We start from the raw sequence: 15,735 nt of genomic DNA, 5'->3' as shown, positions 1-15,735 counted from the left end.
TGTTTCTCAAATTTATGACCAGTGCAGGGCCAGGATGAATGTGTGGTGTCTTTATGAAGTGCTTGTTGCTGATAAGTGTTGCAGAACATCATGAAGAAATGACATCTAACGCAGAACTCACTGTCTGTTCTTTCCGTATTTCATAACCAAAATATATATTAGGAATCAATTTGTATGCTTCAAGCACACATGTGTAAGGAACTTGGTTACAGCAATGGGTAAATGGAAAACTGTCAGAACTGTGCAAGGACTCGCAAATTTCTTAAGTTAAACTGCAGAGAATCCTGTGATTCTCCTGTTTGAGACGTGCACTTAGACTTGAGTCTTGATTAGTCTTGTGTATTTCTCAATATTAGATGGGCAGTTCTGAGTACTGCCAAAGAGGTCATGCCACTAAGTGAGTAAGTCTATTAGGCAAGAAATATTCATAGAACTCTTTCAGGAAGAGCAGAACAGATGTTTCTTCAGAATTCCCTATGTCATAAAATGTTTCCCACCTGTGACGTTCTTGGCTGCTAGTTGCATAGATTTTTGCATTGTTGTAGATGTTTCGTATTTCTGTCCCCTAGAAGACAATACAAAAAACTACATTTCAAGACTCTATATATAACAATATTACTTAAAATGATTTGAAACTATTTTTACGTATGAAAGTGTTTCTAAATGTTGTAATTTTTTTAATATACAAAACTGTGATTGTTTTTATTGCAGATGTTTTTAATTGTGAAATTGCTTCTGCATATTTTATAGGAAGCAATTCATAAATGAAATAACTACCGTATATATGTAACTATATATTAGAGACTACCATAAGGCTAACATTCTGTGAAGAATGGATGGGTCATGGACAGAGCCCGACAAAAAGCAGTGAAGCTTTTCAGATCATTCTCACGTGATTACCCATTTAAAAGACACAGTTTAAGCAAGAAAGAACACCCCTCCCCAAATTTTATAGCCATGTGTCCTTGTAATCCCTTAATCTGGTCCTGATTACAATGTAAACTGAAACAATGTTGTCTTCTGATCTAGTTCTAGTTCAGATAAAAACAGCAGCTGTAGAATGTGCATGTTCCTCCCATTCATGAAAGTTAACTTTGAAGTCCTGTTATTGCCTCTTATATGATAATGCTGTTAACTATCTCACAGCCCATATTTATATAATAACAAGCCAATTTATTAAGCAAGCAAGACACACCTGTTAAGTAAATCCTCCCTGTTACATTCCTTTGAAGGGGCATTCAGACTAAGTACACTCCTATATGCTTTACCTGATACAGATTGCACTGTTAAAGCCCCTTTAACAGAGCAGATCTTTCTGCAACCTAGATATTATTATTTTTTTACAATTTACCCTTGAAACTAGCAAAAAGGCAAACTGAATGTATGCACATTTAATTCATTTAATATGTACAGTTATTAAATAATTACAAATCCTGGCAAATATACTAGGATTTTACACACACATACAAATATAAAACAAAAGAAGCATTGGAAATTGGTTTATTGTCAAAGTTGCCATTATTATTATTATTATTATTATTATTATTATTATTATTAGAATATATACACCACCCTATACCAGGTGGATTTGTTATATCATCTGTAAAGAATGACATGGATAAAAATTCTGGGACCAGTGGTTAAACTCTCTGATTTCAACCTAGAAGGTTGAGCTAAAGCTAAGTGGTTTTAACAATCAATCCCTCTTAACAGGGGACTCTTGGGATTGTACTTCTGCATGGGAAACACTGTAGGGGCCTCAGACCAACTCTCAGCACCCTTCCAAAACTGCAGCTCCCAGTATTCTTTGTTTAAAGTATATAGTGTGAATATGGCCTCAAAGAGGCTAGGCTAGCCTGCTTCAGTCTGCATCCTTGCTAGAGATTAAGTCCTATTGATCTTAACTGGGTTTACCAGAGCAGACATGTATAAGGTGAACACTTGCAGTGTAAGCAGTTTTTGCTTACTGTAAAGAGGCAGACCGAAAATTGTATTGAAAACTTCACACAAATCTTATCTTCAGCAATTGGTTGGCTAAACATATTCCAAGATTCTGAGATATCCATTATGAATTAAATATGGGTTGCTAATAACAGCAAAACATCTAATTCCCTAAACCTATAAGATCTAGAAGAAAAAGCAAAGTTACACTGAAAGGAAAGCTAAAAGATCAGATTTAGCTGTGGAAGCAGAGACACACATCTGCGGCATGCAGGTTTTGCTTTAATATCTGGTGTCCTTGCATGGGCAAGGTTCTTATCTTAAGTAAATTTTCTGGTCGGAGCACTTCTGACAATCCCTCCAAGTTAACACCACAAAGTTAATTAGAGTCACTCCTCAGTTGCTAAAATTCTGAACAAGGGTTACTTAGCTATTGGATTTGCTTGCAGTCAATTACTTTGCAAGAATCAGGTGAGATACCTTAGGGATTTTACATTGTCCAAGGCAGGCTATGCAATTCATTGCATAAATACCCTACATCATCAGTTTCAAATTAGTGATCCATGGATCCCAGGGCCTCTGCATAACCCACCCAGGGGGTTTGTGACACCATTCACATTTTTAAAAACCTACCAGGGAGATATCAAATTTTTCGAAAGTAGGGGGTCCACGGCTTGGCTTTTGAAAAGCAGGGGGTCTGCAGTACTTAGCTATCTGGGAACCACTGTCCTACATGATGAAAATGTGCAATATTGATGTAGGTGAAAGTCTGCAAGCATAGTGTAGGGGAAAACCACCATTATATAGCAACATTCAATATCGGAGCAAGTGGTTAAATTGTAGTGCAAGGTTGCAATTGCTTAAGCCTGGGAGTCATTCCATGGAGCTTCAACTCAGTGGGACTTACTTTCATGAAGAAGCACATAGGATAATGGTGGAAGGTCAGCCTATCCCAACCTGTTGCCCTCTAGAAGTTTTGTACTACAAATCCCATCATCCTGGTCATTAGCAATGCTGACTGGGGCTGAAGGGAGTTGAAGTCCAAAATGTCTGGAAGGCATCAGGTTGGGGAAGGCTGGGATTTGTTCAGATATTAAGCCCCCCCACACACACTTAATATGCATTAGGGAAGCCTAATATATAGAACACTCCATACACTTGTAGTGGCTACCAAGTTTCAAGAGTGAGTACAAGTGTCTGTAGCTTCAAGGAGAGACTAACAAAGAGAACCACCTTTGGCACTGTTTGGGTCCTCAATAACAAGAAAATGCAAAGCTAATGCCAAAGCGAGCAAATGCTAAACTCTGTCCTTCCTGGGAGCACAGAGCAAGAGATAGCTAGAGGGAGGCTTCTGTAGTATTGAAACTAGTGGCCATTACAGGTGCATGGAGGCTCTCCCCATATAGTGCATCATTAAGAGACTTAACATTCAGCATATCTGTCAGTGAATCAGCTCTAATATACAATATTTCATTCACATAACCTTCTCTAGCTTCCTGAAAGACAATAGTCTGACTCTAGATTCCTCAGCTGACAAGTCAGCTGTTGCACATAGATAGCAGGCTTTTTGAACGATATTCCGCTGATATTTGCGTGCCAGTGGTGCAGTCTGCAATGATTTATATGATGTTACTAAGTGCTCCACTTGCAGCCTGAAGAAGTACAAACCTTTCTGTGTTTTGCTGTCTGTCTTCCTTGCCATCGTCTCATCCCTCTTCTTTAATCATAAGACCCATTCCTATTATGAGTTTGCACTATTGTCCCATGCGGAAATTTCACCCGGCCCATCTGAAGTCTCCCCATCCTCCATTTTTTTCACCAATGTGCAATGCATCAGACATATCTGGCACACATTTCCTAAGGGTGCAAATGTAATTGCACAAACTCAGTGTTGTTGTTTTAAAAACAAAACAAAACCCTGAGCCAACATTGCCAAGTGGTGAAAGCATGTTTATATTCATAAGAACAAAAAAAAAGTGAAAGCGCTGCCCTGGATGCATCCAGCGTTTTAATATGTTTGGGGCCTCTTAACCTAATTTCAAAATTGTTTCTCAAACTTCTGTACACTTGGGCTGTGCAAAACTCTTAACATTTGCTAGATGAACTTTGATATATTTGTGTTACATTAAGTGAGACATAGCTGGCTAGTGAGTAAGCCTTAGCTAAGGGTTCCAACGGCTGAAAATTTTAGAAAGCCTTATTTTGAAATACATATTTCCACACAAGTCAAGAAAGAAATAACATTAAAATATCACAAATCTCCATATTTGTAAACTTGGCATACACAACGATTAGATCCAGCATTAAATCTTGAAAAGTGGTATTCCTCAAGGCAAAGGGGGTATTTTTGGATAACATACTTTAAGCATTTTGAGTACACAAACATTGTGCAAATAGTAGGGCTGCCATACATCCAAATTTTCCGGGACACTTCCAAGATTTCAAAGGCGGAATTGATGTCTGAGGGGAATTTCCGAAAGGTGGTGCTTCGTCCAGGATCTTAGGCAAGTCAATTGAAAAATTGTGGGGTTTTTGGCTTTTTTGTAACATAAAGCTCAACAACTTTTGGGGTGCCCTGGTTTTTCCTTTTTGAAATATAGCAACCCTACAAATAGTTAATTAATTACAAAATCACCTTGGAATCAGATGAGGGCAGAACCTAGGTGCAAAGTCATGACATAAAGGTGCATAAAGTCTACATATGCACATTTAGATGTATACACAATGTATATGTATAGATTGTCTCTGGGATAGTGAAATGCTAGATTCTGGGTGTTAGATGGTTTGTGTTTTATCAACACAATAGTTTGCAGTGCACACAGCTAAACTATAAGCAACATTAAAAAAATTAATGCCACACTTGCAACTTACATTTTAAGTAGGTATTGTACCACTGTCATGGCTTCCCCCAAAGAATCCTGGGAACTGTAGTTTGTTAAGTGTGGTGAGACTTGTTAGGCAACTCCTATTCCCTTCACAGAGCTATAATTCTCAGAGTTCCCTGTGAAGAGGGCCTGATGGTTAAAAGGCCAATTTGTGAGACATGGAAAGGTGGGATTTAGAAGTTAGTCCCACTGCATTCAGTGGTCTTAGAAAGTGCATTTAAAAACTGTGGCCTAACAGCACAATCCTATACAGTGGTACCTCGGGTTAAGAACGTAATTCGTTCTGGAGGTCTGTTCTTAACCTGAAACTGTTCTTAACCTGAGGTACCACTTTAGCTAATGTGGACTCCCGCTGCCGCCGCACTGCCAGAGTACGATTTCTGTTCTCATCCTGAAGCAAAGTTCTTAACCTGAGGTACTATTTCTGGGTTAGCGGAGTCTGTAACCTGAAGCGTCTGTAACCTGAAGCGTCTGTAACCCGAGTATGGCTCACTCCCAAGTGTGCACAAGATTGCAGCCTAAACTTCACTCCGGTGTAATAAAATATTCACATAAAAGGTCTACATTTTATTTTCAAGTACTCCATTTTGCTGGCTACTGTGTTCATAGTGTTTATGAAAGATAAGAAATGCCCCATTTACAAGCTTCGGTTCTATAAATAATGGCAAAACTTCGTCTTCCTAGAAAACACAGCAGTTATAGTGTTTTGACAGAACTAATGAAGGCTTAAGTGGTGGCTACAACTTCTTCCAGCAAAAGAAATAAAAATTCTATTGCTTCAACAACAACAACAGAGACTTTCAAATACAAAACCGGAACAGCAGGGCTCCTATTTAAGGAACAATATCTAAACACTGGGCACAATTATATATTTTAAAATGGAATAGTAAACTGAACCTGTTGCTACATGCTAAATTACCTACATGCAGTCCACCAGACTTAAGCAATTATAGTTTTAAACAAATTCCTTCCCCTCTAATTTGTTTAATGATTTTCTGGTGGGGACACATTGTACCGAAAAAAACAAATTCACATTTTGATCCAGAGGGCTGAGGAATGTACAAGTTTTTTTTAAAAGGCTACAATTCTAGCCTGGTTTTCATGGCATGCTAAACCAAGCCTTGGCTGGACAACATACCTGTGGACCCTTAGAAAAGAGCTTGCATCTGCTTTGCTGCTCCCAAGCCCTTTTTGCCACCACACCATGATGAGCTAATGTCATGAACTGGCTGGATACAGAAGAGTGGTGGGAGGCACCAGCAGAGGAACCCTCAGGGGAAGAAGACTCAGAGCCAGGGGATTGGTGGAGGGACGATGATGAGTGGTCAGAAGGAGAAGAGGGGGTGTGTTGGAAGATGGAGGGGCAACAGGGTTTAGTGAGCAGGAAGAGTCTGTGGCTGAATGCAGTTCAGACTCTGAGGCAGAGGCTGGAGAGGAAGGGGGGTCAAGATTCTCCACCTCCTGCAGTAACAAGCTCCCCAAGAAGGCACAGAATAATGAGGAGAGCAGAACAGAGGTCAGAGGTGTGCAGACACAGTTTGAGACTGTGTGGGGAAAACCCTGGAGAGGAGGAGCCTTAGAGAGAGGTAGGAAGGCGGGGCCCTTTAGTCCTTGCAACTATGTCAATGAGGCAAGACTTCCAAGAAAGAGTTGCTGAGACTACAGGGCCTGATCTGTGGTTTATTTTTGGATAATCTTTTTGGATAAAGATTTAACTTCACTGGCCCTGGGTGATTTATTGTTTTTGATTGCTGGCCTACGCCTTCCTCAAGCCCTGACAGCTAAGTCAAGCTCAGAGGCAGATTTAAGAGCAGCATGACTGGCTTCCCCACACTGGGCACTGAGTCTAAGAGGCACTGCAGAGCACTGCAACTATGGCATAGTGAACTGAACAGAATGGAAGGCCAGAGGCAGGACAGGGCACCAAATTTTGGCCTTGAACAGGGTGCTGATGCAATTTGAAAGACCCAAGTCTGCCCCGGCTAAGCTATGGCTGAGCACATCATCCAAACCTGGGCTTGTGCTTAAGCTTTGTCCTCACCAACAACAAGCCAAAGTTTGTTCTAGGTTGCACCTCAAAAAGTGACATTTTGTCTGATAAGGTCGGTTCTAAGGATCTAGCAAAGGAAGACAAAGTGAAGATCCAGCTGAAACGTCTGTTGGTTTTTGGTGTACCTAAGGACGGGAACCACTGATCCAAATTTGGCCCGGGAGGCAATTTTCCCAAACCACCCAACTGCCCTACACTTTACATCATATGTGAACAGGGAGAGACACAACTGGATTGGCTGCCCAACCATTAGACATCCTAATGATGGCAGGTGATTGATAGGTGAATTGTTACACCCAACTGTCCAAGTTGGCCCACCTTACTACATGTTCATATTTCCATGAAGACCAGTATGTAGTACAGGAAATAGACCAAGCTTTTCCCCAACCTTAGGGCATGAGCTTCCCCAGGGTGATGGCAGTCTACCTTACAATCTAGAGGGTCAACAGAGTGAGATGCAAATGAGTTCCAGCAGTAGTCTAACATGCATTTATCATTTTATTCCCTGGAATAGCTTGTGAGGGCTGCTCCATGGAAACCCTTTTCACCTTTGGTGTGAACCCTCTACAAGAATGTTGCACAACGAAAATAAACAAAACAACAGCAACACTGCATTGCATTTTGTGCAGCAGGTGTTTCACATGTTGAAAATACGATTAACCTCTCAAATCTAAGCCTAAAACCTGTGTGTATGGACACTTTGCCAGTGACCTTGGTGAGAGAAGACTCCTATCAAATGGTCTCCATTGTAAAAGTTCTTTGTATTCATTGTCTGACTTTTGAAGGTTCAATTGATCTCTTTTGTAGCCCTTATCATTGCACTTTCTGGCACCAGTGTGACTTTAACAATGCTCCCCTCCAGATGGGAACTCTCCAAATCAGATGCTAAAGTACTTTAGGAAATCCCCTTCTACAGACAAAACATGTTTCCAAAGCAGGATTCTAAGCCTTTTGTCCTGTTCTGAACAAAGTCATCCTGATTTGCAGCCATGGGACAAATGGACCACAGCAACTGCAGCCTGTTTTCAGTAAAAAATAAATAAAATCAAGCGGTCTAGCAAGAAACACACATGGTATAAACAGGGATGCAGCGCAATGGACACTTCTGCCTGTTCATTAAGCTTTTACTCTTTCAAAGTCAGTGCAAGTTTTAAAAAAACGGTGCTCACTTCAGTACTTAGGAGAATTAAGGAGATGTTGTCAGGAGGAATAAATCACAATGGCTGTAATCCAGCATGCAACTATGCATGATTCAGTCCCACTGATTGAAGTTGTTCTATCAATCTGAATGGGACTTAAGTGAGCATAACTGGATGCAAGGCTGCTTTCATCCTATTTCAATTCTAGGAAGTGTTGTGGTGGTGGTGCTAGTATCACTGTGTACACCTAAGACTGCAGCCCTATGCACATTTACGGTACTTGAACACAGCAGAACTTCCTTCCTGGAAAATCGGCATGCTGGTCAGGCTGTGAACTGGATCCATTTTTCTTTCAGTTACCTCAGAGGCTGCGTACAGAGACCATACAATTAAAATACATTCCCAGCACCACTCAAAGAATCCTGGGAACTGTAGTTTAGCCCTCACAGAGCCACCATTCCAAACACCCTTAACCAGTCCTTAAAAAAAAAAATTACTCTCATTTTGACTCAAGAAAATCACCATTTTATAGCTCAAATTGGGGGAAATAAATACAGTAAATGGACAAAAGTACAAAGGACATGCATTACATGGGGAAAGGAAAGGAAGCCACCATCGGAGGTGATAACAACGAAACTGACCAATCACCATGCTAGATTCCAACTCCTACTTCACACATTAAACACTCACTTCTCTTCCAAGACTCAGGAAACACCGTGACAGGAAATGAGGCCACCATTGGGGTGGCAACAGAACTGACAATTCACCGTGCTAGAGAAGAAACTATTTTTTTTAAAAAAAGTTTCTTCTCCCGTTAGATTCACAAAATGTTTAGGGGTATGTGTACCCCCAGAAAAAAGCACTGCCCTTAACAAACTAGTTCTCAGGATTCTTCTTGCTCTCTGAGCACAGGTGTTATATGGTGACAAGACCTCTCCTGTCAGCAATCGTGCCGCAGCATTCTTTGTTAAATAGCAGTTTCAGGGGTGCCTCAGACAGGAGGAGAGGGCTTAAAAACAGCAGTAGCAGCCTTCTCTGTGTTTCACAGATGTCCCAATCCTGATTAGATACTAATAGCAAACAGCAATGTTACCTGTAGTTTAGCCTTTGGAAGCCAGAGAACAAGGCTCCAGTGTCCTCCAGTGCTCCTGGACTATTCCCTCACAAGCAGAATAATCTTACATTAAAACACTAGCATCACAGAAACCATTCAAATGTGTTTATTTTTCCTGTAGTGGAATGTGAATAACCTGGCGCAGGCTTTTGGAAACTGAGTACATGCAGCTCTGAAGGCTACCAACTTCAGCATGAACAATTCTCTGTGATTCTTCCTTTGTTTTAACCATTGTCTGTGCCATATGCCATTATCGTCACAGAGAGAGAGGCAGCCTTTTATCCTGGGAAGAAAATAGTGCAAAATAGTTCATCCAACTGTTTAAGACTTCATATTAAAAAGAAAACAAAAACCCTGGCAAGGAGAAATAGTACCTGACCCTGGAAGAATGGAGACAAACAGGATTATGCAACCATCTGTTGCAACCCGCCACCAAATCACACATCCTCCCTTTCTCAGTATGTGTATCAAATACTGGAATGTACTGAATTTGTATTAAAACAGTAGCTGATTCCCCAAACCCAGCTATTGCTAGTAGTAATCTGCCATCTTCCTTTAACACCAGAACATAAATATTAGCTAGCACGTTAGTTGTCAAACAAACAAACAAACAAAAACATGCAGAATTTCAAAACAAGGACAACAAAACATGGTGCTGATAATGCCAATGTTGCAGGTTCAATCCCCACATGGGACAACTGCATATTCCTGCATTGCAAAGTGTTGGACTAGATGATTCTCAGGGTCCCTTCCAACTCTACAATTCTAGGATTCTAACATTACACACAGTCCTGATTTCTCGAGATATTTCCAGTTTTGGGATAAGCACACTGATGTCTCCAAAAATATGTTCCACCCGCTTTTTTTCTTAGCTATCATCTATGCCTTTATATGGCAAATGTAAGAAGACTACATGACATAATAAACATTTGGGATTAAATTTGTAACCCCCATTGGGATTACATTCATAACACTCTTTCTGCCTTTATCCCGGATCTGAATAGAGTCACAGTAGTATATGGCTTCAGCTTCAGAGGAGGACCTGAGAGACCAGGGTTTAAATCCCCACTCGGCCATAAAGTTTGCTGGGTGACCTTGGGCCAATCATCTCTCAGTCTATAACCTACCTCACAGAATTGTTGAGAAGATTAAAAAATGGGGAGGGGAGAACCATGAATGTCCCCTTGAGAAGAGGAAAGCTACAAGCATAGACCATGAGTGGTGAAACTCTGCTCCTGAACCTGTAGAGGTTTGCACTTAGTGCATGGATGTCAAGGAGAGCAGCCAGGGAATTGCACACTTTCACAGCCAGCCACACTGCCCCTTTCACACAAGGGGGATTAAGCCCTCAGTCACAGGTTTGATACCAGAGAAAGGGCTTTAGGTGTGATTGCCACATCCCCAATGCACGAAGTGCAATGCTAGGAAAGCAAGGAACTAGCCAGGCATGGGCACCTCTCACATATCCCTTGAACTCATGGAAGGGAGGGATGTCTTCCAAACTCCCTGAGATGAGTGCATGAAAGGAGCTAAACTGAATAGTTAAAATGTCACTAAATGATTAACTCTAAGCCTCTTTCAGTGCCTGCTTACGGATACAGTGGAGATTTTTATCTGTACAGTACTGTATATGGAACAGCATGGAAACAGTAAATGATACGTAATGTAAGAATTATGAAGTGTTTTGCACAATTAAAAAATGAACTATATAAATCACTCAATAATATATTTATTATTCCAGATTACTTTGAGAGCTACATTTGGAGGGATGGCATCAAGCATCAAGGGTTTGCCCTGCCCGATGTGTTGAATGCCCATCTGAGATAGCCCCATGGTTGTCATGAAGGCCATGAAGTCTTTAAATGTACTTTAAATATATACAATCAAATATAAGAGACTCTCTGCTTCAGACATTTGGCCAGCATCTTGTCGAAACTGACTGGTAATGGGCAAAGGAAGTACATTCATTCTAGCTGCCCCCACCACACATTTCCTTCACTGATATTTAGACTTTCAACGAAGAACAAATCAGGCATAAGGAAACTCCTGATTTCACCCACCTAAAACTAAATTCTGTGCCACCTAGCAAGTCACTTGGCTAAGCAGCGAGGATGGGAATCCTCTGATCCTCCAAACCAGCTTTCCCTCACCCAGTGCTCTCCAGTTGTTTCAAATTCCAGCACCCATCAATCCCAACCAGCATAGCTTAGATTTAGTAGTTCAAAACAGCTGGAGGTCACCAGCTTGAAGAAGGCTCGTCTCCAAAGGCTTATTTGATTTTTATCCCCATCTTTCCTGAAAGGAGCTCAATGTGGTATTCCCCCCCCCCCTTTATCCTAACAACAACCCTGTGAGGCAGGTCGTTGGACTCCAAATCCTATCAGCCCCAGCCAGCACGCATGGCCAATAGTCTGGGACAAGGGAGGTTGAAAGCCTCAACATCTGGAGAACCCCAGGCTCCCTAACCCTGCAATATAAGAGCACAAGCCACACACAGAGAGAGATATGCAGCCTCGTGGATCCAGATGTGGGGAGAAATAGCATCCTGGAAGAGAGCAAACACTGATGTGGGTAAACAGGCGGCACAGAGCACGGCCGCTGACAGCCCAGGGTACATAATGGTCCTACAGGTGACTCAACCCTAAGCGTCAATAATGATATAAACGCGCTTGAACGCCGCCTGCGCTGACGTCAGCGTGCTGCCCCGCCCCCCTCCTCTCCGGCTGACCTCGGGTAAGCCTCTTTCGCGCGGATCCCGGCTGGGGAAGCTTCGGCCAATCAGCGAGGCCGGCGGCGCGAGGCGTCTTCGCGCGGGGAGGGGGGCGTGGCGTGCGTGTCGCGGCCTGGCAGCGGGCCTGTCGCGTGGGGGGAAGAAAGGGGGCGTGGCTAAGGTGTGCGGAGAGGGAGGAGGAGGAGAGGGAAGGGCGGCCGTTGCGCTGAGTGGGCGGGGTGCCGCGGCGGCGGCGGCGGCGCGGCGCTGGCGGCGTCTGCGCGCTGGCGGGCTTGGCTGGTACGTCAGCGGCAGGATGGCTGTAGCTGTTGACCCAGCAGCAGCAACAGTAGCAGGCTCCGGTGGCGGCTTGGCGGCCCCAGCGGTGGCAGTGGTGGCTGTGGGGCGGGAGGTGGCGGCGGCGGCGTTGGCGGCGGCTTGGTAAGATGGCGGCGCTGCAGGAAGGGGGCAGGTATGGCGTGTCCTGCGGCAGAGTCACCCAGGACAACATCACGGTGCTACATGTCAAGCTGACCGAGACCGCCTTCCGAGCGCTGGAGAGCTACCAGGGAAGCAAGGTGAGGGGCGCCCCGGGGTCGACGGTCGTCCTCACTCGCCCGGGCTGGGACGCCCGGGAAGGGAAGAGGGACACGCAGCCGGCGCAAGGGGCGTGGAGGGGCCGCTTCCTCGAGGAATTCCACGCACCCCACTCATCCCAGGGCGTGAAATCTCGCCCCACACTCTGCTCTGGGTCCGGCTGAGGATCCCTTAGAAAAGTCTCCTCTTCTCCCCCCCCCCCCTTTCCATGGGACCGTCTCTCCATATGGTTCGTGCCTATTTATAGGCATGGGGGGTGGGAATAAGAATACTAATTCCACATTCTTCCTTCTCACCAACTTTTGATCCCCCTCTCTTTTTTCTTTTCCTTCCGCGTAAGGGAAGGGAAAAAAAGTTTTGCGGGGCAACAAATGCCCCCAGCTGCCCTGTATGTATGTACCTCACGCAGAAGGGAGGAGGAGGAGGAGGAGGTTGGCCGTGGCAGAGGGCGATCCTTTGAAAATGGCATTTACACAAGAAAGTCATTTTTCTCGGTGTCGGTGCCAGCTAGTGCCTCTGGAGCTGGCCGTGACCGGAGCCAGCCGTTCCCAGATGAGGCCGATTCTGCTGAGCTGTCATTTATTTATGGGCTTAGTTCTTCTGCCTGCTGATCTCGCTCGCTCTCCCTCCCCGGGGCAGGGAGAGAGGGATGGGCTGAGCTTTTCCCTAGGCCCAGCTTCTCAGCCTGCCCACCCCGAAAATGTGAAGTGGCCCTGGTTGTTTTTTTTAAGGGACAATGGCAACTATGACAGTTTTATTGTACATCTTTATCATGCTGTCAGGAAAACTGTTTCTCACTGTCTTCCTGTGTCCCCCACCACCAATACCTTGTCCCTCTCCCACCCCCATCCGTAACAGCTGCCTTGTGAGAAATCCTGATGGGGACAAGTTCCACAGCACATTCCAGTGGTAACAGCAGCTGTATAAATTGTTCAGCACATCGGGGATAATGTAGAAATATTTTAAATCGGTTTATATCTGGATTGTGTTCCCCTTTTCATTTATATTCTGGAGATATGTTGGATTCATGCAATGTTGTCTTTGTTTGGGGGTTTAACACCCTACACCCCCCCCAAAAAAAACAGCATAGGGGAAGGGCATTTTAGACTCAGGGGAATGGGTCAGTTAAAAAGAACATATGATAGATCTCTCTCTGTCAGGCTTCTCTTGCAAAAGTAGGGGACAGGAGAATTGATAGTCTTCTTTAGTTTTTCCTTACTGTAGCTTTCCATTGGAAACTTGAGCCTCCGCTTGTGTTTGTTCAGGGCACATTAAAAGTGGCTATATGTCCCAGCAAGGAGGATTAAGCTCTAATTAGCTGGTGTTTTAACATGGAATTTCAAATTAAATGTTGCTTGTCTCATTTTTTTCCCCTAAGGCCCATTTGTTACTCTCTCCCCTCTCCCTTACTGTTCTGAGAAATCTTGGAGGATTGTTACTTTGAGTACAATGAATCCCAAGAAAAGGTGCTGATCGACTCTTCTTTTTGCTTTTCTTTTCTTTAAAAAAAATAAATTCTATGTCTTTTGTAGTGCCAGCAGGCTTTCTTCCAAAAGATTTCCTTTGAAACAGTTCTAGGAGCAATTCTTAAAAGATAAGCCAGGAACATACTAAAACCAGACAGAATTTAAATAACAGGTTCTTGACAGACAACAGTCTCTCTTCTCAGAGTCTCAGTGCTGCTTTCCTTATGTAGTTCTTCATGTAAAAAGATGACTCAGACATGGTTTTCCCAGAATTGACCTCCAAATTGTGCCTTTTCTTATGACTAATGGTTGTTTTTCATAATAAGTAGGTGAATCTAAAATAGAGTAAGCGAGTAAGCTTCCTTCACCGAGTTTGCCCCTTCTATTCTAGCGTGTCTGGGCCATCATTCTCTCTGCCCCTTAGCCATTGAACAGTGTATTATAGCCACTCTGGGTTTTGTACTGCACAATTATGCAGTACATCAGCTGTTTCCCTTGTTAAACCTGAGTGGAAATCATTACTTCTGCCAAATGATCCTTCGAAATCAACTTCAAATTGCAGCTTTCCACTGCATATGTTTCTTGAAGAACTGCAAACTCTTATTGCTATGTCAAGGCTGCTCAAAGGCTCATATTCTGGAATGTGATAGTTTTAAACACTATTGATTTCTTCTTTAAATGTAGAGAGTTGCTTGTGTTCCCCTCCCCCATCTTTTAATAATTAAGAAAAGTTAGAATTTTGGAGTAAGCAGCGTGTGGTTGGAGGTATAATTATTTTTCATACTCTGTGTTTTTTAAAAAATAAACTCATTAACTTGTGAACCAAACTGCTTATAAAGAAAGTTTTAGAGTAAATATCTTCAGAGGATTTTTTGTTGTTCAGACTTAACCTAATTAAAGTGAGATTGAGTTATAGCAGTTCTTTAATATAAAAAATTGAGTTGCATAGTATACCAATTTTATGTTCAGTTTTAAATATCATTCTTCTCCTGTCTTGAAACTAACTTCGGTCAATATTTAGAACATAAAAAGTAGTCATATTGAATAATTTTTGCCTATTTTGTAGAGTTTAAAGAAACCAAAGGCTTTGTTGAGGCTGAAATTGCTAGCTTTTAAAATTCCGTAATGCTATAGGTCTCCATAATGTAAGACATATTACTTTTGTGGCACAGAATAAACTGTTTCTGAAGTTGTAATTGTAAAATACATAATTTTCACATCAACTTAATTTCCTATAAAATGTAAAATATATATAAAACTGTAGATTTGAGTTTAATTTTAAGCATTCTTCTGGAGTCTCTTATGAATAGGGTCTCATGTATGTAATACCTAATTTAACCTAAACTTAGTGACACTCTTGCATGTTACAACACATGACTATTTAAAATTTGTGCTGAGTTCAGCTAGTCTGCATTTTGTAGGTAAATGCATCATCGAGAAAGATAATTGCCCTAGTGTTGTAAAATCAAATGTGATTAACTTAAAAACAGGAGCCTAGTTGCAACTTTTTTAGTGATTTAGAATGTGAAATATCAGTTACATAAGAATAAATATAATTTAATTTCCTGGAGTTTACTTTACGTACAGAATTATTGTGTGTATACAGATGTTATTTACCTATAATTGAGATAAATAAAATTTGAAGTAACAAAGCTAGTTGCTGTTTCCTTGTCTGGTAAAATATTACTGTGCAAATATGTTCAAAGTAAGTTCTGCAATATGCAACATACCGGGAATTTGTAACGGAAGGGAACAGTACTTGCCCACCATTTGATCAGCTGCCTGCAGAGTCATAAAGTAGCTATTAAAGTGACAGTTTGATGAACAAAAGTC

General features: G+C 42.3%; 1 protein-coding gene and 2 long non-coding RNA genes across 3 annotated transcripts in view; 1 reads left to right on the top strand and 2 right to left on the bottom strand.

Annotated features, from left to right (window-relative positions):
• Positions 1 to 528: 528 nt before the first annotated feature.
• LOC308458411 lies at positions 529 to 11,841 on the bottom strand. The gene is made up of 3 exons (XR_013977376.1): positions 11,623 to 11,841; positions 8,296 to 8,383; positions 529 to 565 (listed from the first exon to the last, which is right to left on the bottom strand). It is a non-coding gene; the product is annotated as an uncharacterized lncRNA (long non-coding RNA).
• LOC308458584 lies at positions 9,220 to 11,609 on the bottom strand. Its single transcript, XR_013977583.1, has 2 exons — positions 11,190 to 11,609; positions 9,220 to 9,412 (listed from the first exon to the last, which is right to left on the bottom strand). It is a non-coding gene; the product is annotated as an uncharacterized lncRNA (long non-coding RNA).
• A 258-nt stretch (positions 11,842 to 12,099) lies between the features above and the next one.
• Positions 12,100 to 15,735, top strand: part of ELL2 (elongation factor for RNA polymerase II 2) — a 39,016-nt gene continuing 35,380 nt past the window's right edge. Inside the window, exon 1 of the mRNA XM_080972701.1 lies at positions 12,100 to 12,417. Coding sequence (XP_080828827.1) covers positions 12,286 to 12,417 — 132 coding nt within the window. The 5' untranslated portion in view covers positions 12,100 to 12,285. The remainder of the gene's footprint in view (positions 12,418 to 15,735) is intronic.

Source organism: Podarcis pityusensis (genome assembly GCF_964106645.2).
Source record: "Podarcis pityusensis genome assembly, chromosome: 11".
In the NCBI taxonomy this organism is placed as follows: Eukaryota; Metazoa; Chordata; class Lepidosauria; order Squamata; family Lacertidae; genus Podarcis; species Podarcis pityusensis.
This window is presented reverse-complemented; position numbering and strand designations above follow the sequence as displayed.